Source organism: Parambassis ranga, chromosome 24 (assembly GCF_900634625.1).
Source record: "Parambassis ranga chromosome 24, fParRan2.1, whole genome shotgun sequence".
Lineage (NCBI taxonomy): Eukaryota > Metazoa > Chordata > Actinopteri > Ambassidae > Parambassis > Parambassis ranga.
Genome location: NC_041043.1, coordinates 10,850,949 through 10,871,769, shown reverse-complemented (window position 1 = coordinate 10,871,769; position 20,821 = coordinate 10,850,949). Strand labels below are relative to the sequence as shown.

The 20,821-nt window shown below is 41.4% G+C and overlaps 1 protein-coding gene across 1 annotated transcript in view; it reads left to right on the top strand.

The window, feature by feature from the left end:
* Nucleotides 1-20,821, top strand: part of snap25a (synaptosome associated protein 25a) — a 24,466-nt gene extending 3,645 nt beyond the window's left edge. Inside the window, exons 2-8 of the mRNA XM_028398118.1 lie at nt 6,931-7,074; nt 8,362-8,403; nt 10,719-10,767; nt 14,040-14,157; nt 18,220-18,339; nt 19,048-19,192; nt 19,518-20,821. Of these exons, the coding sequence (XP_028253919.1) occupies nt 7,003-7,074; nt 8,362-8,403; nt 10,719-10,767; nt 14,040-14,157; nt 18,220-18,339; nt 19,048-19,192; nt 19,518-19,586 (615 nt within the window). The 5' untranslated portion in view covers nt 6,931-7,002 and the 3' untranslated portion in view covers nt 19,587-20,821. The remainder of the gene's footprint in view (nt 1-6,930; nt 7,075-8,361; nt 8,404-10,718; nt 10,768-14,039; nt 14,158-18,219; nt 18,340-19,047; nt 19,193-19,517) is intronic.

Sequence of the window (20,821 nt, the reverse complement as noted above, 5' to 3'; positions counted from 1 at the left end):
AAAAGAGAAAATAACAGTGATTGTTAAAGTGAGAGTCTGTCAGGATGAATCATGCACTAAAATTGGCTAAATGTGTATTACACAGATAATTGTTCCCATTAAATATATATGTAGTGGAGACAACAGATATACATCAGGAGTAATGTGTGGGTTTCAGATTTTACTATGGCAAGCTGATATTTTTATGTGTGCATGTGTATAAGTTTCACATTGATCTGTAGCTTCGAACATATTATTTTTCACCAGAGCATTAGCACCGTGTATTATTGTAACATCGTATTGCAAACCATCCACCACTTAAGGTTTCACTTTCAAAATAAAAGCACGTATAGACATCTTACTCCTGTGTCAGTGAAGCATAAAGTCAGCAATTAATCTGCTCGGGTCAACATGAATACACCCTCTGCGCTCTACATTACACAGCATTGTGTGGTCAGGTGCAGGGACAATATGACCAGATCAGGCTTGTGCAAACACAAGACTGCAGACGATGTTCACCGAAGGATCGGAGGACTTTATGTGTTGTGTGTTTGCGAGGTTGTGTAATTTATGATGCTGCAGTGCAGCTGACCGGTTGGTACAGATTAGCCTCTGCACTGCTTTAATAAAAATCAAACCGCCTGGTATGTATGGGGCTTTTCTAGATAAATATTCTGTGTGATGTCACCATCTCTGCGTGTATTATAGGACATGATGGTGTGCTGTATAATGTATCATACATCTGGACTTTGTAGTCAGTTTTTTATGAGCCTGTGAGTCAGTCTGAATTTAAAACCTGCCAGTTCTGACTTAGTATGTGTTCCTGGCATTAATGTCTATTGACAATGTAATGCCTTGAAATATATTGTGTCTCGGTATTACTGATATTTATGGCAGACAAGCACTGGAGCTGCATATATTGTAATAAATACAAAATATTGTAATATAAAGATTCCTGGTTGACATCTTAGATACTTAGTTCAACCATTTAACATGAATAATTTGCTTAGTTTTGGCAGAGGATTAGGATTAAAATCCCTCAATTTGTTTAACAAAAAAAGTAAATTTAATATGATTGACTTGCTTTTTATTGCATATACACAACACGATTTTTAAAATATTCAACCTCCTTTTACATGAGTGGCTACTGTAGCCTGTGACCATGATGAAAGTAGGGAGTCATTTTACACCTGGGATTATGTCTTGTTGAACTGTGAACAAAACCTCATGCAGTTCCTGATCAGAATTCTCTTGGGGAGTTTTTGAGATGAAAATGTGCTATTATAATCCAGCAGCCATGACAGAAGGAGTAATGAAATGTATCCATATGGATGGGTTATAGCAGTTTGGTGGTCTGCTGCAGCATTGGTTTAAAAAAAAAGGTGTTCTACGGCTGCCTGCCTGAACATCCTTGCCTGGGATTCCATCAAACATGAAGATATTAAAAAGAAGACATCTGCTATATTTTTCACCCACAGAGCCTTCACATCACGCTGCCCTGACATTTATTGCATCGTAAAACAAATAGAGGTTGTGCTTCCAATTCAAAACAGGCTGTATAGAAATTGCTTGGTGGGTGGTTGGTCATATGTTGCACCACCAAATGCCAGAACATCTGGATTCATCTTTTCAGCGTTGCTGCCAACATAAACCCATGAGCATGTATCCCTGTCATGTTTTGCTTGTCAGATCTTATATCTATGGCCCTCAAGCAGTGACAACATCATCTGTAATATTCACATGGCTATAAATGTGGCTGTGGGGTGTAGGCTGTAGACATTCTCTCTCCTCACCTTTACACCGAAGCTAAAAACACCTCAATCTGCACCATTTCTATTGTCCCCTCTTGTCTGCCTGCCATTTGTTTCTGAGGACCAGGGAGCTGGCTGATAAGGAGCCGAGCAGCTCAGCACCAATAGGGAGATAGATAGAGGGGGTCAGTCTTAAATCACCAGGTGCCCTTGTCTTCACACTGCGTCTATCTGGCCTCTGGAGCTGCAACGTCACCTTCGGGAGACAATAAATAAGATGCCTCACTTCAGTGCTGCATGATAATAGAGGAACTCTACAGCAGTTTTTCACATGACTATATACTAATGTCACCATGTAGCAATAATTAAATACAATTTTATCAGCCTTGTTCCAACCCTCTACCATGCATGGCTTTGTAAACCTCTGTGGGCAAGGATAGAAAAATGTCTTGTGTAGAATTTACCAGTGTGTTATGTAACATGCCTTTTGGCACACTATGATACAGATTATATCTGAATGTTTTAGATTTGAACATGGTATGTGGGGTCCCAACCCACCCAGTGGTTAAATAGTGATAACAGACGTCGTATAGAGCATGTCTGATTGTCCACGCGATACAAACCTCCTCATATTTCTATGAAAAATGTGTGCTGCTTGACCAAATTTCACTTTTTTATTCACTATAATAATCAATATATTCACTTGATAGATGTGCGGTCTGCATGGAGATTGGATTTTCATGTGTGTAAACGTGATCTTACTTTAAATCGCAGGGGGTATATTCTTTTCAGTGAGCTGTTTAAGTCCAGTGTGCTACATCCTGAACAATTTCTTTACTAATTGTTCATCTGTAAGCTCTTTGACAACAGTGATGACCCTTTTTCTAACCCAAGTTTACATTCATAATCTTTGTGTTTTCAGTCCAAAATCACCATAGCTGACTTAGCAGCATTTTAACTTTAACATGTTTGAAATGTTTAGCAGGCAAATGTTAGCTTCCAGGGATCAGATAGCAGGCCGTGGGCTTCTGGGTTCCTGTTTTGGGCACAGGCATTTGTTATCAGTGCTAACTAGCAAGTTAAGATCTGAGAATAGAGGTGGTGGAGTACAAAAGCTGTGTTTAGTGTATTTCCTTGAAGTATTATCTTGCTTGCTGGAATGTATGATGAGAAGTTCCATGTCTTTTTGTCTCCCAGAGTGATGAACCTGTATGGAGCCTCAGACCAGAAACAGAAACTAGAAATCTTTCACATCCTCTCTGAGTGCCATCAGCCTCACACTTCACCTGGAACTTCTTAACTATTATCTTCCATCTAAAAATAGGTGGCCTGCACTGTGATCATCCTCCTCCTCCTCCTCTTCCTCTTTAGCCATGTGTTTGTGGGATGCAGATGGTTATAGTGGGTCCAGATGAATAAGTGATGGGGTCTTGGACTTCTAAGGTCAATAATTCATGACATTCAATCTAGCACAAGCTGCTTAGTCGTCACTTCAGCACTTGATGGTAGCCTCTCTGTGGAGACGGAGCTCCTGCTGTAATGACGCTTGGTCTTATTGAGTAATATTAACATGTTAATGTTATTCAGGCTTGCTGTAGTTTTGTTGTAATTAAGTGTAGATAGAAGAGGCTTTGTGAGGCACAGAATCCTTACGCCCCACCAGGGCTGCTGGAATTTTTACTTTATTAGATATAATTTTGCTTGAACTTTTTCATGTGAAGCCAAAAGCAATTAAGCTATGTTTTCAAAAGACACACAATCCTCTTCACTGTAATACTTTTATTCCTACAATCTTCTTTAAGGAGCAACAACAGCGCGTAAAAAAGATGTAACCTTCACAATTAAGTTGTTGACTGTGCCAGGATGACTAGTTAACTACCAGGCCCTGACGATGACCTTTGAATCCACTTACTGTGGCATAAACAGTGTGTTAATCAAGTTCATGTCTAGATGAATCACACTTAATTATTTAATGTTTTGTGAATTACTTACACTCCTCATAAAGATCCGTCATTAAAAGATTAAGAAGAAAATGTGTGACGCAGAGACTGAGACAGAACATCAGAGTCAGACTCAAGAAAGAAAACAAAATGGCAGCCAATACACACAGTCGCACTCTTAGTGCAAAAAGAGACACACATCTAACTGTATGTGCATGGAACAAAGAGCTATTGTTTCCATTAGATGACTGAAGCAAAAAAAGGGTACAGAGAGTACACTTTTTTAAATAGACTTCCATTCAAATGCTTGTGTGTGTGTGTGTTCCCATGGTGTCATTTCAAAGGTAGTACACACAGTGATGGGCAGAAGACAGAGAGCTGGAAGTATGAACGTACTATTTAAAAAATTCATGGAGGTTATTTTGTGATGCAGAAAGTGTAGTACAGAACATGAACGCAAGAATTAGCCATTTTTTATTGCTCAACCAATTATTTCAAATCCCAGTGATAAATGTGCAGAGCTCCAATAATTGCCTGGAAACCTGTGATGACAGCTATCCAGGTCATATATCATGTTTTACAGCACCTTTGTGGAGGTCATAAATTAAATTGTGTTTCTAATCAGCAATTCTCACTCTGCCACAGTCTTTGGTGGCTGTAGTAAAGACTGTGTATACCTACATATAATACCACGACAGCATAAGATCTTCTTGTAGCCGAGAATGTTTCTTTTTTTAATGCATCCTGTTTACTTGAGGTCAAACGGTCACATTTTTTTACTGTTTCCCGGCATAGATGTCAACCTCACATGATGAAAAGGTGACAGAAACTCAGGGGCAGAGGACGTGTAGGTGTGTGTTAACCCAGACACACAAAAGTGGATTCATTTGTTTGAAGATCAACAGAGGAGATTGATGTGGTGGCTGTTGATTCTGTGTTACCAAATGGAAAGAGGCTCTTTGGAGCCATCTGTGTGGCAGATGTTTGGTGGAAATGAAGTGCTTGTTGTTAATTACATGAAGCAAAATGCCTTACATGCATTTGTAAAAAAAAAATCACAGATAAATATTGCAGTGTGCGGAAAGTTAAGTGAATACTCATCGGGTTTATATTGGCAGCAAAAGAGCTATTAGATCACAAAAAAATGCAAAACAACATTGTTTTCCAGTAATTATGTTATGATAATTATGCACAAGAAGCCCCTTTTAAAAAGCAGTATTTTTCCAGTTATGAGTTTACTATCCTCTCCAAACTGTTGACAGCCAGAATACTTCCAGTGAGTAATTAAAAATTAAGTACGTCTCAGATGGGATGGCCAACATTTAATCCAATGGGAATCTTCAGACAAATTTGTTGTTGTCCTCTGAGAGGAAGCATTTCATGGATGACAGACTTCTGGTTAAAGACTCTGCAGCTCACAGGTCACCAGTTTGATCCCTGTAATGGTCGATCTCTGAAGACATTTAGCTCACTTTGTCAGACTGTCTCGACCTGTTCCATCACTGTACAATAAGGATAACGGTCTGTAGCACAATAGCAGCAAATGTGCTGTATCCTGAAATCGCCCCATCAGTCACTCCTCTGATGAGATGTTTCATTAAGACAACTCAGTCTTCTCTTCATATATTCTTTAGAAAGTCATTTTCCCAGTCTGAAGCTGCAGAGAGCAGATAAGATGCAAAACTGGGAGCTTATAATTGAGACATTAAGTGAAAGGTCAGCATGGCCTGTAAAACTTAATCGCCTGAACTTGGTTATATAACCAGACAGGCCGAATGATGATGCCCAGTATTCCTTCAACAAGTCATCCTGGAGAGTGTTTCAGACATCACGCACTGCGCTGCACTGACCACTTGGTTTATGCAACCCAACATGGCTGACACTGATGTGAAGCAATGCAGGCGAGTGACAGAAACAGAGAGAGAGGGTAAGAAATCAAAGCTGCCATAAACACAAACATACAAGACCTTTATTATGGATCTATATTCCACCTAGAGACGCTTTAATGATTCAGACCTGGACGTGCTTTGTGATATTGTCTAGATATTCTGCATGTGTGTTGCAACTGTGTAACTAGCAGATGTTGTTATGAACATATCCGGGCACATAAGTGGGTGAAGCAGACAGAGAGGGTACAGCAGGACCTCTGAGGCAGAACAGCAACCAGACCTCCCGCTCAGTCACCAGGCTGAGACACTTTAAAGTGGGCAAACCCATCTGACAATTCACAGATGTTCATTCCTTACCCGAGCAGTGGCCAATACCTGAAATTGTTTGGCGTTTTAAGATTTCTTAAAATTTCAGCTCTGACTTAGTTCCTGACCTCCACTGTGGTTGTTGACCTTGTAGTGTCTGCTGTGGCTGGAAATTGCTAAGCACTGAGAATGAGTCATAACACCAAACAAATGAGCTGATAGATACCAAATTGATTTCATATGCGTAGATTCGTTAAACATGAATTAACATTTCTCTCTGAAACAATCAGCCAGCATCTTCTGAAGCTGCTGTTTTGTGTTGATTCTCAGAGGCACTGGCACTGATGTCGTATTCCCTTCATTTAATTCAGTTAGAAGCACGATGAAGCTGTTGCACATGTGGACTTCTTATGTCCCAGAGGATGTGCATTTAAAGGCAGTGCATTCCATCACTGTAGCAGCACTACTGCAGGAAACTGTGGGAAGGAATTACAATCCTAAATGGGTTTAAATAATGGATGGATGCTCCTTCGCGATGATGTGTTGTCGACATATCCACTGATAATCTCTAACTCATCTGAAACATGACAACTTGTTCTAGTAATCATGCATCTGGAGAAGTCCAACTCATTAGCTTTTCAGGATCTAAACCAGGGGGAAAGCATCATCCCTGCAGGGCTAAGAAGCTGCTTATGTGTCTCTGTGGCTAATCCTCCAAAATCCCAGTCAAGCCCCTCTGTCTGAAGATTTCTCTGCAAACGTCAGTCCAAACAAAACTGCAGCCTCTTTATCCACCTGCAACAATAAACAGAGAGTTGGGTATGGACACCAAATCCAAACCTGATACTTCATGACTTATGTTATGAAATTTGTCACATGTAGTGGGTTTTGATCACCTATAAGGATAAAAGGCTGTTTATGTGATAAATACTTTAATTTAGTTGCTGCTTTTGCTCCATTTACCTCATGCAGCATCATGCAGCATGCTGTGGGTTTGAATACTGATACTCGTTCATTCCCTGATATCACAGTTACTAAAAGCTTTCGTTTTTCCCTATCTTACAGCCCTCCCCGGATTCCCACTAGGATCTTCTCTTCCCTGTTGGAGACCTTCTCCACCCCCCACATCCAGCAGCCATGGCAGATGACGCAGACATGCGCAATGAGCTGTCAGACATGCAGCAGCGCGCTGACCAGCTGGCCGATGAGGTGAGAACAACACACACACACACTTATCAGACTTGTGATTGCCAGCGTTCATTCAGGCGCAGTTACACACAGACATATGACATCAGTATGTGAGAAATGACTTTAAATGTTTGCGTGGATATATGTGTGTGTGCAGGTGATGAAGGAGCAAAGCTGCATCTGATTTTACATAACATGCTGAGCGTGTGTCAGCGGTGACCCAAATGAACTCATGAGCAAGTTCTGTACAAAACTGACTGTGTGTTTCTGTTTATGTGGAGGAATTCATCTGTGTGTGTGTGTTTCATCAGCAATCAGTCAGGGAGAGGGAGGGAGAGGGAGAAAGTCTCCGTCATGGCCCAGAGCAGATCAGCCCACACCCCTCCAGCTTCACATATGACTCACAGTGGCACAGCTGAGCAGAATATTAAATACACACACGCATGTGAACATACGGCATGCACAAAATGGCGGCAGATCTGCAGAGACAAAGACGTCTCATAATAATAATAATAGTTATTTCACACAAAAATATGTGAGTATCAGGGAAAGTGTCGGAGTGTTTGACTTTAGGTGAAAATATGTTAAAAAGACGTGTGAAAGAATTTAAACAGAGACGGATGAGTTGAAAGGGATGAAGAGGAGGAGGAAAAGAGGACTAGTTACATCAAAAAATGGCTGCTCAGTGCCACAATTCGTTGCTTAACAAACCACCCCCACCGCCGCCTCCCAATCCAACAACCCCCACCACTCCAGACGATTAGCTCACAGCGAGCCGAAGCTGTGTCTATGTAAGAAGGACAAGATACCAGAGAGCGCCATCCCTGCAACCTCAGACTTCTTAGAGAGAGAAGTGGAATGTGCAGTTACATATGTATCACCACACAGGCTAATAATAGACATCCTACAGTCAGTGGAAGGGATGGACACAGGGTTCAAAGCCTACTCTGAGTGCAATCATGTGGTTGTTTTTATGCATTAGCAGAGCTGCTGTATATGTGTGTATAAGCCATAGAAATGTGTTACTGCGACTTCCTATAATCTGGCAGCGCAGACAGTCACTCATGCCAATAAAATTTAGATATTGATCCCTACTGTGTCCTGCTGAGTGCAGAAATTGACTCCACTTTGTGTTGATGCACGCTCACTTATGCTTCATTGAATGACGTAGAGAGTGTGTTGCTTTCTTTTTTGTTATTTTTTTTATGCATAACAAGAAAAAAAGTCCCACAAATGATGACAGAACGTGTTTAAAGGTTGACCTCTGATCTCAAATGAAAACTGAGTGTTTGTTTTGTTTCTTTACAGTCACTGGAGAGCACCCGCCGTATGCTGCAGCTGGTGGAAGAGGTAAGAGACACCCGTAACATTTATGATAGTAATAAATCAGAGACAAAGAAGATTAAAATCATTATATCTGATTGATTTAATTTGGGAAGGCAAGAAACTCTCACACCAAGAACAGGTTCATATTCTTATGTGTGGATTTCTTTTGACGCATCTTTACAATTTTTCACACAATGTCCCTGTTGTTCACGTTTTCCAACAGAGGACGCCGAGCTACTCGCAATAAACATAACACTGTAGCAATAAGCACCCTAGATAAAGACAATAGAATGTTTCACAGGAGCAGAGCTGCATGTGTGCCAGTACAGAGAGGACAGTGAGAAGCTCTTTGTTATACACGTGTGCACTAAAAAGGAAGATTACTGACGAAGAGAAGAAGAAGCAGCACCTTTATGGAACAGAAAGCAAATTAAAAAAGCTGTGATTTAGCTTCACACACTGATACCTGGAGGATTAGAAGTCAGTCAAACATTACATTTGAACATTTAACTGTTATCTACAGTTGCAGTCTTCTTATCTGTATCCATTAAGGGATGTCGGGCGTTGAGCCATGCGTCAACACAGCAGCGGTGTGAATAGCACATTATGAGAAATGAGACATCAGTGAGAGAAAATATACACTTTCATATAAACACTGTGAATATGCTCATTTAATATTTAAACTGGGAGTGAACACGACAGCAAATGGGCACAAAGGGAAGGGAGGGGTGATGTATGGAGGAAGTGAACAAGCAGCTGGGTGGGGTTTGGGGGGGGGGGTGAAGCTCCCAAGGTCATATTGATCATCAGTCGACACGTCTCACAGTGCAGCTCCACCCTTCAACTGTACTGCAGAGGAGGGGCAGACGGAGGAGAAAGTTTACAGCTCCTTCAGTGTAATAGATTGTCAGAAAGATGGAGTGCAAGCAGAAAGTGAAGGAAGGCGGCTGATACAGAGTAAATGCAAAAAAAAAAAAAATCGTGGCAGCAACAGCCAGGCACTGCTGGAACTATCACTGGGTGAGAAAATGGAGGAAGTGGGCCAGACAGACATCTTTGAAGTGATTGTGTGTAAGCTCTTCCTCCTGGGTTAATTTCCTGCATTGAGTTAATACACGGAGCTAACATGCAGCTACAATTAACAATAATGTTAAAAATAACATTTTATTTTGATAGTAAATCAGTCTAAAGACAGCGTACATGAAACATTCAGCAGTGCTGCAGCCCAGCTTCATCACTATGTGCGACTTATGAAGGAAGCTGCATTGAAGCGTCCTCACTCCTGTATGGGATCATGGTTGATTATTCCTGGGTTTCCTCCGGGACACATTTCATCTACTTTGGGATTTTACTCGACAGAGGCTTACTGAATTACAGAATAATTTATACACCTGCTTCCTATTGCTCCCTTCTCGCCTTCAATGTGGCTTTCCTCCCAAACTGCTGAGCAGGCAGGGGGGTGGTGGCAGTGTGTGTGTATATATATATTTATATATATATATATGCATCCCTGGAGTGTGTGTGTGTGTGTGTGTGTGTGTGTGTGTGTGTGTGGCAGACCATAATCTTATTTATGCCTATCAGGCTGAGCCAGGTGCCACGTCTTAGTAAGACCTAGCAGGTGTAGCTACCCTGTTCCATTTCAAACTCTTTCTAGCAGCTACACAGTCTGTGAAGCCTATTACTGCCTAATAGCTTTACTGATGAATGCTCCTGCAGACTCAGCTGGACAGATGTTCCAGTACTATTAGAAGAATTACATGATAAATGTGGTAGAATGAAACAGAAGCACGTGATGTAAATGCAGCCTCCAATATGCTACAGAAGTGTTGGGATTGTACATTAACGGCCACTAAGAAATACAATGGCAGTGTTCGCATTTTAATGAGCGCTCTTGTTTGTGGTCAGGGTTATTATTGTTACTCTCCTGGGAGCTATTTCCACGTTTCCTGCATAATATGTATTGACCAAATGACCTTTGCCTCTTCTAATCAATCCCAGAAAACATGCTCAAGATGGGGGAGCAACACAAAAAAAATTCTAATTTGTTCCACCAGGAACATCAACAAATGATCCCAGGACATGGTGATGATAAATTAAAATAGCCTCTGTGTTCATTCAGAGCTTTACTCTGAGGGTAGCTCAGATAAAATACATGGTATTTGTTTTCTTTTTTAATTTGTATACATACTGTAGCAAGGGTAGGTGTTTTCCATTGTGCCCACTTTTAGTTCTAGCCTGTAGATCTAGCCTCATTATTGACCTTCTATTTCCTTTTATCCACCCCCACCCCGCTGATCCCAAACCACCTTCCCACCTGGCTGTCTTTGGGGGAATAGAGCAAAGATGCTGGCATCAGGACTTTGGTTATGCTGGATGAGCAGGGAGGTAAGTCCACAAGAGGGGAGATGTGGCATGTTTGTAGACACAACATATAGAAGTAATAACTGTTGGTACTATGACATTATAATAAATTAGCCATGTAGCAAAGTTAATGTTTTGGTATTGAATGAATTGTTTCATATGCAGTCGCTTGTTTTCATTTAAATGCATTTTATTTCCTGATTTCTTTAAAGTAATAAGTTCTAATTCAGCCCTTGATTTTAATGCATGGTTTTATTCTTTTATTCATGAAGGATGCAAGTTTAACTTCGGGGGTGTTTTCTTTCTTTCAGCTTCTGTTGTTAACTTTTGTGTTTTCTTTAGCTAACATTTTTTTTCTCTTCCTTTTTCGTTTGCTTAACTGCTTTCAATTTGCTAGCAGCTTTTTATCTCAAAAGTGCCAAAAAAAAAACATGAACAAATCCTATAAAGAATATTTAATGCCAACCACCGCAGTGCCAAAACCACCTCACAGCTCAACAGCTCTATTTATTGGTCAGAAATGGAGTCTGTTGGTGTGGCAGCTGGTGGCAGTGCAGCTCCTCGGCTGTTCTCAGATCTGTTATAACTGAAGAAAAACCTGGACACACTCTATTACACTGTTCTGGTTAATGGTTGGTTCTCAAATTATTACTGTGTAGCCCCCTTATTGTAGGAGTTTTCAATAGGTCTGAGAACAGTAGACCAGGCGCCTCCACCCTGCTGACAGTCAGGAGAAGGAAAAACGATCGATTTAGCTGGTAATGACAAAATATTCAACCACTTGTCTGATCCATATTCTGATTTGTACAATTCCTGGTTAGATGCAGTATGTTCCCTGTGGGGATGATTAAAGGACCTCTGATTCGGATTGTGATTCTAAAATTTGCTCACAGAGAACACAATAAACTGTGCCTAGTAAAAGCCACTCCAAATGGCTCCAGGGAGGACGCAGCCCTTCAGCTCTCCTACTGGCTTAAAGGCATTTAAACTAATTCCTCGTTTCTTTAAGAGGGGAGCCGGAGCCTTAATTGCACCGACATGGCTGCTCACTCATGGGGATGAAAGCTCTGTCCTTCCTCCGACCTTCCATTTATCCTCTTTATCCCAAGTGTCCTCAGCACTGTCCTCCTGCACCTGCAGGATCACTACACCAAAAACCAATTGAAACGGCTGGGTGGACACACACATGGCTGTAAGCCTGAGCTGACCTCTGACCCCTCGTTATTGACTTTTGTCCAGGCAGGCCCCATATCTCTACAGTACTTTATACTGGAGAAACAAATAGCTTTCAGCCAGTAAACATTTCTCCCTGACCATCGTTGTAATAAAGAAAGCATGCCGTAACCCACTTCACCGTAATTACACTAACTCGACATGAGCTCCTTTATTGGTTGAATATATTAACATAAATGCATGGCAACCAGGGATTTTACAAATACAGAAAAAAAAGTCAGTGAACTAGTTTCTGAATTCACTCCATATATAACCGTGCACCACCGCTTCACACTCTGCCTGCACTGTATTTCCCTTAATCACAAACAATGCCGCGGAACGGCCCACACCACCATCCAACACATCGGCATGACAAAGGCTCTGACGCTCAGAAAAACAGGATCCAGTCCCACCTAAAAATCCTTCCAGCCACACGGAACATGTTCAATAAACCAGACCAAGCAACACCGGCAGGGTTTAGAAGCATTTGGTTCATGGTGGAAGCAAAATATGTCCACCATGCACTGTGATCAGCCTATGAGAGCCATTTTCTGTGGCTTCTCATACCTATGTAAAATAAAATGTGATTCATTCTAATACTATATTTTACATTAATGCACAGCAACGAAGAGTAGCTTCACATGCATTAATAATAGACCAGCCAAAGTTAGATAAGAAGATTAATACCACTCTAATGTTATAATAATAGTGTTTTAATATTGGGCTATTACAGTGTTTTGTCACATATCATGCAACAAAGGCTACTTAAGGTGCCAATAAATAAAGAGTTTGAGAAAATCATTGCATAAAAAAATCTATCAACCACCTCCCAGTAAAGACACATATTTCTATGTTTTTAAATGTAGGGTAGGAGATTTTGAAAACTCAGTGAGAGTCAGCCAGATTTCGAAAGTAAACACACGCCCCTTTCTCTCGGAGCTCACTCCGAATCTACGACTCCCAATCACATGGACGCACATTACCTGAAGACGAGCTGCGGTCTGTGACTTCGGCCATCATGCACGTACCTCTCTAGTGCGCGCAGAGCAGGATGAGAGTGACAGCAGGATGAGAGTTAGCATTTTATAGCTTCCACGGATGATTCATATTCTTTGTTTTAATGCGAACCTGCCGAACTAATCGGTTGCTATCGGATTGTAAAGAGAAGTTACACTAATTTAACAAAAAGTGCATCAGAATGAAATCTCCTATCGTACCTTTAAATGTAAAACTGACAGGCAGAACTGTAGAAGAGGATTTATTTATGTTGGTGTCATAAAGCTGTCAAAGTTAAGCTAAGCCAAATTGGAAGGTATATGTTCCGTTCCTTTTCCACTGAGCCAAGCTAGCTGTTTTGTTTTTAATACTAAGCTAAGCTAACTGGCTGCTAGCTGTGGCATCATATCTGAGAGTGTGTTTTTTTTTAACTGTTCATTCAATCAAATTTCCAGAAATGTTGTTCCTTGAACACCAAAGTTGGAAGATTTCGGCTTTCAACCGACTCACTGAATAGGCTGTGAAGTCACATCACTCTTTTAGGCTTTTTGAGCCAAAAATTCCTTAAGTGCACATAATTGTATTTTTCCCCCCACCAGATCGATGCTCACACCCTGACACTCAGCTGCACACACACACACACACAGACGACTCAGTTGCTGCTCATCATAACTCATATTTCTGTCAATCAGTCAATGAAATTCATTCCACTACTGTCATCCCTTTGTCCTGACCAGAGCAACTCGATCGTGTTGAAGATGGCATGAACCATATCAACCAAGACATGAAGGAAGCCGAGAAAAATTTAAAAGATTTAGGGAAATGCTGTGGGCTTTTCATATGTCCATGTAACAAGTAGGTACTGACAATGTGCCCCAAAGGTTCTTTACATATGTGGTGGCGTCCAGTTTTTCCTCTTTTTTTTTTTTTGACTTTTTTGTTTAACTTTCTTTCGTCATAGTGAGTGTCTGAAGTTGTTGTCTTCTCTCCTTTGTCCTCTCTCTCTTCCTCTCCTCTCTTCCCTCTCTCTCTCTCTCTCTCTCCTCGTGCTTCGTTCTGTGGGGGATAAATGACTTGTGTTTAATCAGAGCAACTGGAGCGCATCGAGGAGGGAATGGACCAAATCAATAAGGACATGAAGGATGCAGAAAAGAATTTGAACGATCTAGGGAAATTCTGTGGTCTTTGCTCCTGTCCATGTAACAAGTAGGTGCTGCTTGCCTGCCTGCCTGCCTGCCATTGAAAAAAAAAATGAGACAAAATATATAAGAAAACAAAAGTAACCGAGGTAGAAGTGACATCATGATGGCCATCAGCCAATAGTCCGCTCTGCTCCAGCTCAAAATAAACACTGACTCTGGGCCTTAAACCTGTCATCCATCCAGGGTGGACACAAGTGGACATGACATATTTTAAACTCTGCCCCGTTCACACACAGTAAAGTCGAACTGAAATCTGAAAATCATTTTGGATGATTAAGTAGAAACAGTGTAGCAGTGAACAGATTTAGCAATCAGGTTAGCAAACACGGTAGTGAAAGGAAACGCTGCTGGAGAAGCAAACAAAGACATGGTTAAAGGGTAGCATGCATGGGTTAGCATTCTGAGTTAGCAAGCAGGGCTAGCATTCTTGGAAGAGGGATGGGACATTGTATGGGCTATAAATGGATTAGTATGGTAGCATTCTGGGTTATAACTGCATGGATTAGTAATCTGATGACCTGATTTACCAATTTTTAGCAACTGTGATTCTCAATTTCAGTTCAACTTTAAGGCCAAATGACACAACACATGCGGGCACATGCAGCAGCCTTGGGTTCTTATGGCATCCTCTCCACTGGATTGGCCAAACACTGACCAACAAGCATCCCATAGTCCCAGTTGTACATGCTATCAAAGTACAACCGTATAATTAAAAGTCTCACTTTCAGATTATTTTGTATTTCTTCATTCAGTCAAGACACCGGTGCAAAGACTTGTTAGACCCAACTCTCACAAACCTCTAAAAGTCCAGTCCTCCACATACTATAAGCTCTCCCCCACTCAGCCAAGGCCATGGTTCATCAATAAGTGCCTCTCTTAACGCCCTTCTACCAAGTGCCCTTCTCCAAGTGCCCTATTCTCTAAGCTTCCACTCCTCCATACACCTTTGTAATGATATCTACATGCAGGTGAAGCCATTGCAAAAGTCCTACCGCTTTTGTATCACTTCCACCTGAGGAGTATTATTCTTTATGTATTGATGCAGGGTGGAGGGGTGGGGACTTCTACAATGATCTCACAGCAACTATTGGCCTTCCCAGCAGCAAGAACACACATTCAGACCAAAAGAGCAGGGCTGGGGCTCCCGAAGCATCTTGGCACTCAGATCATTTTAATGTTTTGACACCAGCTGTAACTTTAGTGATCTTGGTTCCAAAATGCCTTTGGCCAGCCTGGTCCAGGACTGTTTGACACTTCTCCTCATCTGCATGACCTCTACCACCACCACACCGCTCTAACATCCAGTAGACCCTCACCTTTTTGCAGGCAACAAGACCTTTTTGTTTCCCTCTAAACACCCTGTCTCCCTTTCCACCGCCATTTTTTTAAAACCACTGAGCGCCAATGACATGGAATGACTGGCGAGCATGATCCTCTGAATGCTCATGCATGCATGACGATGCAACCCATAATGGCAATGCTACACATGATGATGCTAAGATCATGATGCTGATGTTAATAATGTAGATGGTGATGATTTTGATGATGATGATGATGATGGTGATGATGAACAAATTATTTTATGTGCCAATTAGCCTACACTGGTGAACATTTGCAACTCAACTAAATGGGGAAGGTTTTAGAAAACACAAAAGTAACACAATATTTCTCTTATATTTGAAAATTACAAAGGCAGTTTAAAGCTTACAACAGATACGTTTCCCTCAAGAATAATACACTAAAAAGCGCTAGCAAGAATACTTTATATGATAATAATAAGGTAGTTACAGTCACATTTTTGTGAATGTATTGGCTGCAATGCGTACACAAGCGAACAGAAGCGCGGTCCTTTCTACATGAGAACAGAGAAAAGATGAAAGAATGGTGTTAAAAGTGAAGAGTTAAGCTATGCTGGGCTGCAAAACTGTCAAATGCTGGAAGAAAAAGCAGCGAACGCTCTACAGAAAGAAACAAAATGACAGTATGACACTTTCAAAGCAAAGGAGAGAGAAACAGGAGGGGGCTGCTGGGAGCTGAAAACTGGGTTAGGACACATGCGCAGTGAAACGCTTTCAGGGATCAAGTCATGTTTGATGTTGTAGAATGGGTACATCATGCCTCTGTGCATGTACAGTACTTTATGGTACCCTGGACTTCACATGGCTCTGTGCAAATAATCCGGCTCCGCTCCTGCCTTGTTTTTTTTTTCCCCCCATCTGGTACCGCTGCAGTTTCTCTGCAGTGCCGCCTCTCCTGCAGAGCGCTGTGCTAAATTAGCCTTTATCCTTCACTGGCTGTTCAACATTGCTGTTCGCTAAACCCCCCTCTCCCGTGGGGAACTCGCTCACATGTAGGTCAGCTACAGCTGATAGTGCCATGATAGCCTGCTGGGAAGTCGACTCAATCTGGATGCACACGTAGAAGGATGCTAGAAAGACAAATGCGGTGGATTTTTTTTCCAGCATTGCTGCTCAGTCTACGTCTTAATCCCCTCAGCATGCTGGTCGTCTGTCAGAACAAGCTGACACCAGATTTTTTCGCTGCTTAATGCCTTCTTATTTTGGCCCTCTGAGTGACAGTGATTGGTGGATAGCTCAGGTGACTTAAGGAATGAATTACAGAGGATAAGTTCAGTTTTACCATAAAATCTAATCAGATCATCTCAGTTCAATCAACGCTAAGCTGATTAGAGATGTGCATTATATCCTTTATGAGAAGGAAGACAATAGATACAAAGTGAAAGGACTCAGACAGGGGTAGTGTGTTTGTGTGTGTGTGTGTGTGTGTGTGTGTCAGCAGGGACAGGGAGCTAAGTGAAGTTTTGCCTCAGTCCATTTCTATTAATAAAAGCAGTGTGGGAGGCTGAGCCATCACCAGCACTGATACAGCTAGAATACACTCACACAGCACTCCACAGTTAACAAACAACACAACTCAGCAACTGATAACATGGAAAGAGAAATGCTTAGATATGTAAATATAAAAGTGCCATATTCTGTAAATAGAGATAAAACAATATCTAAAGAAATCAAAAATACTCTGCTACCTTCCCCAGCCTGTCTGTGACAGTTGTGTGCCAGAACAGATGCTGCACCTGATGGTGTGAGGTTTGACAGGCAGAGTGAGGTGACTTTTTTTTTTTTTAGAGCCGTGCAGCCGAGCTGCGACTGTGTATGATGTTTGTGCAGCTGTATTTGTCGGTCCGCTTTCTGCTCTCAACAGAGACACAGACTTGATCATCAGTTTAAAATCCTTATCTTCACTCATCCGCTACCTGACAACCCCAGAACTCAGAACATGGGAGGAAAGTGGTGAAACATGATGCCAGTGGGGGGGTGGGGGGTGGGGGGGGTGGGTTGGGTTACAGAAGTTAAACATGGTGTCACTCTCTAATGACTCCCTCTAGTTTCTTGTTTTGTTTTGTTTCCTTTTGTCTTTTGGCAGTTTGTTCTCCGCATTAATCGTCGTCGTCCTCCTAACAATGTGACAGTCCTGTACACTCTATGTTGTGTGTCTGCCAAAAGCTTGTCTCTTCTCTGTTTTCTGTCACACTGGGACACTTAACTGTGGGAGTGGGGTGGGCTGACAACAGAAGTACATTGGTTTAAAAAAACAAAGTAAAAAGACAAGGTATTCTTACTGAGTCACTCTTAAGTGTTGCAGCTATTAAAGTGCATGTCTAGATGATATGAAGTGTGACTTAGCATACTTGCCTGATTCTGAACAGTATGTTATATACCTAAAAGATATAACATCACACACACTGCAGCAGAATGAGCCTGTACCTACTAAACCCAATCTACCAACCAGTCCATGCCTGCTATGCTTTGCTTGACTTAGTCTTAGTCCCCACCATATATTTATGTGCTGGATGCATGAAACCAATTAACACCTTTGTGTAAGCTGATCATATACACATGCTGTTGCAGTTCCTCAAATCCAAGGCTTTCTTTGTAGACTTGACTAATGGGAGGCCAGCCTGTTTGAGGTAAAATGATGAATCCCTCAGTCCGAGCTGTCTGAGTAACTGTCTCTCCTCCCCGTCCTCCTCCGTGGCTGCTGCCAGGATGAAGAGCGGAGCCAGCAAGGCCTGGGGGAACAACCAGGATGGGGTGGTGGCCAGCCAGCCCGCCCGCGTGGTGGACGAGCGCGAACAGATGGCCATCAGCGGAGGCTTTATCCGCAGGTAGGAGGGAGGGGAGCTTCAGTTCACTACCACACCTAAAGCTTAAACAACATGGATGAAGACAAAGGTGTGTAAGCACCCCTGTGATGGTGGTACATATCTGGTTTATATGATAACCATAAGGTTGGTACAATGAGTGGAGGCCACACATACATAAATATATAGGAACATCAGACAGACCTAGATTTTTGTAACTGTTATGCCAAACAATGTATGCAGATATAAAAGTAGCACCAAACTGTAATGTAAACTTTTTTTATTTTGTAAATTTCCACTAATAATTGGTTCAATACATCTAGTTTATTAACCACAGGATGTTCCTTTGTGTCCTATGTAGCTATATATGTGTGCTACGCTCTGCCTCTTTGCTATATGTTAGTTGATTTAGGCTGTTTTGATTCCATAAGCTGAATTGGATTCATACTTCTGCATCAGGTATAACCACAGTCTGTGCAGACCAACACATAAACACGTAAAATCTGCATTAAAGATTCAAAAATCACAAAGAAAGTACTAAGAGCTGCATTGCAAAGCATTCTTGCCGAGACCAGATGTCAGGCCGGAGTTGAGCACTCAGCTCCGTGTTGGATCAGAGGTGAAATCTGGATGAGAGAGCATCACAGATGGCGACCTGTGCTGCGTGCGGGTGACCTGCTGTACATGCAGACTCTGCAGTGTCTTCACCTTGTGACCTTTTTGTGTTTTTAGGGTAACAGACGATGCCCGGGAAAATGAGATGGATGAGAACCTGGAGCAGGTGGGTGGCATCATCGGTAACCTGCGCCACATGGCCCTGGATATGGGCAACGAGATCGACACCCAGAACCGCCAGATCGACAGGATCATGGAGAAGGTATGAATTTGTTGTACATTACGCACATAAGATTGAGGAATCCTGTACCTTTGCATACCAATGATATATAATATCACAGCGTAGCAGCCCAGTCCTTACATCATACATATCACTTTCAAAGTAAAAGCTCTAAAATAATGCTTTTTTGGGCCTGAAGACCTGCAGCTGATACCATTATATCTTACTTTTGGCTGCTCTTTGACTCTATCTTGCAAGACAGCTGGTTTGTCTTGAGATTCAGGAGATCACAAACTCCCACAGATCCTATAACTGATGGATGCCTCCAGTACAATAAAAACCTCTTCTTCTTCTTTCCCTTCTCCAGGCTGATTCCAACAAGACCAGGATTGATGAGGCCAACCAGCGCGCCACAAAGATGCTGGGCAGTGGCTAAACGCCCTGATCCCAGAGCAGCGCGATCGTCTCAGCGTCCCACATCAACAACAGGCGCTGACATGCTTTTCATCATGGTATTGACCTTCTAGGTTTGCACACATGCACATATCACCTCCCCTCCCCATTGTAAATGTTGTTCTGTGTGTTGTCTGTCGAGCTTTTTCAAGATGATTGTCCTCGTAAAAAGATGATTTCTTATACTCCGTATATCATTCTTTCCAAAGGTTGTATATAGTGCTGACTTGATGGCTCTCTAGCTCACCTGTGAAGTTTTTATTCTCTTTATCAATATATATATATATATATATATATATATATATATATGTATATATATCATATATTACTATATATCATATATAATATATATATATATATATATATATATATAAAACTACACTGCTCTGGATGACAAGTATATAATAGGAATGCTATACAAGCTGTTTGTTTTGATTCTTTTTCCTTTTCAGTATCTCAGTATCGTCTTAGTAAATCTGTGTCATTCCATTTAGGCTACTGTCATGCTCCTTATTTTGGTGTTGCCACGACGGGAAAAAGGGAGACGACTGATGTAAAAAAAAAAAAAAAACAAAAAAAAAACATGAGCAAAGTTTAACTAAGCAGCAGTTTGAACGGGATAGCAAAGAGCACTTACAATCAAAAAGGCAGTTGTTGGTACATTTTTCCTTCATTGCAATCATATTGAGTTACTGTTTAGACAATGTGCAACTAGACTCTCTCTGTAGCTGTATTAGACATTGCATTCCAAGTGATGTGAATTGTGCGTTCTCTGCATGACAAATGGTAGATTTTAGTCTTATAAATAAAACCTGTCTGAAAAATATATATAAAAAAATAAATAAATAAATAAATGATAACACGGCAGTAGCAAATTGACAAAAACGCATGCTCAGTATTAGGACACAGTTGATCGTTCCATACTCCTGCAAGTTTGCAATAGTGCCACTCTTTCTGTCTCGATATATTTACCGACTGTGACCATCTCGTTGTACAATAATGCAAAAAGGGATCAAAAAAGAAGTGGAAGACGAAGTTGAAAAAAAAACAACACATTTACGAGGACTTGGGGGTTGTATTGCAAAAACAAAAAACAACAAAAAAAAGACCTGTTTTCTAAATGATTATGCAGTTCAGTGATGAAGATGTTGACTCTGTGATGAAAGATGAGGACTGGTTGTGTACTGTAACATAGGTTTTGGATGCTCTGAAAAAAAA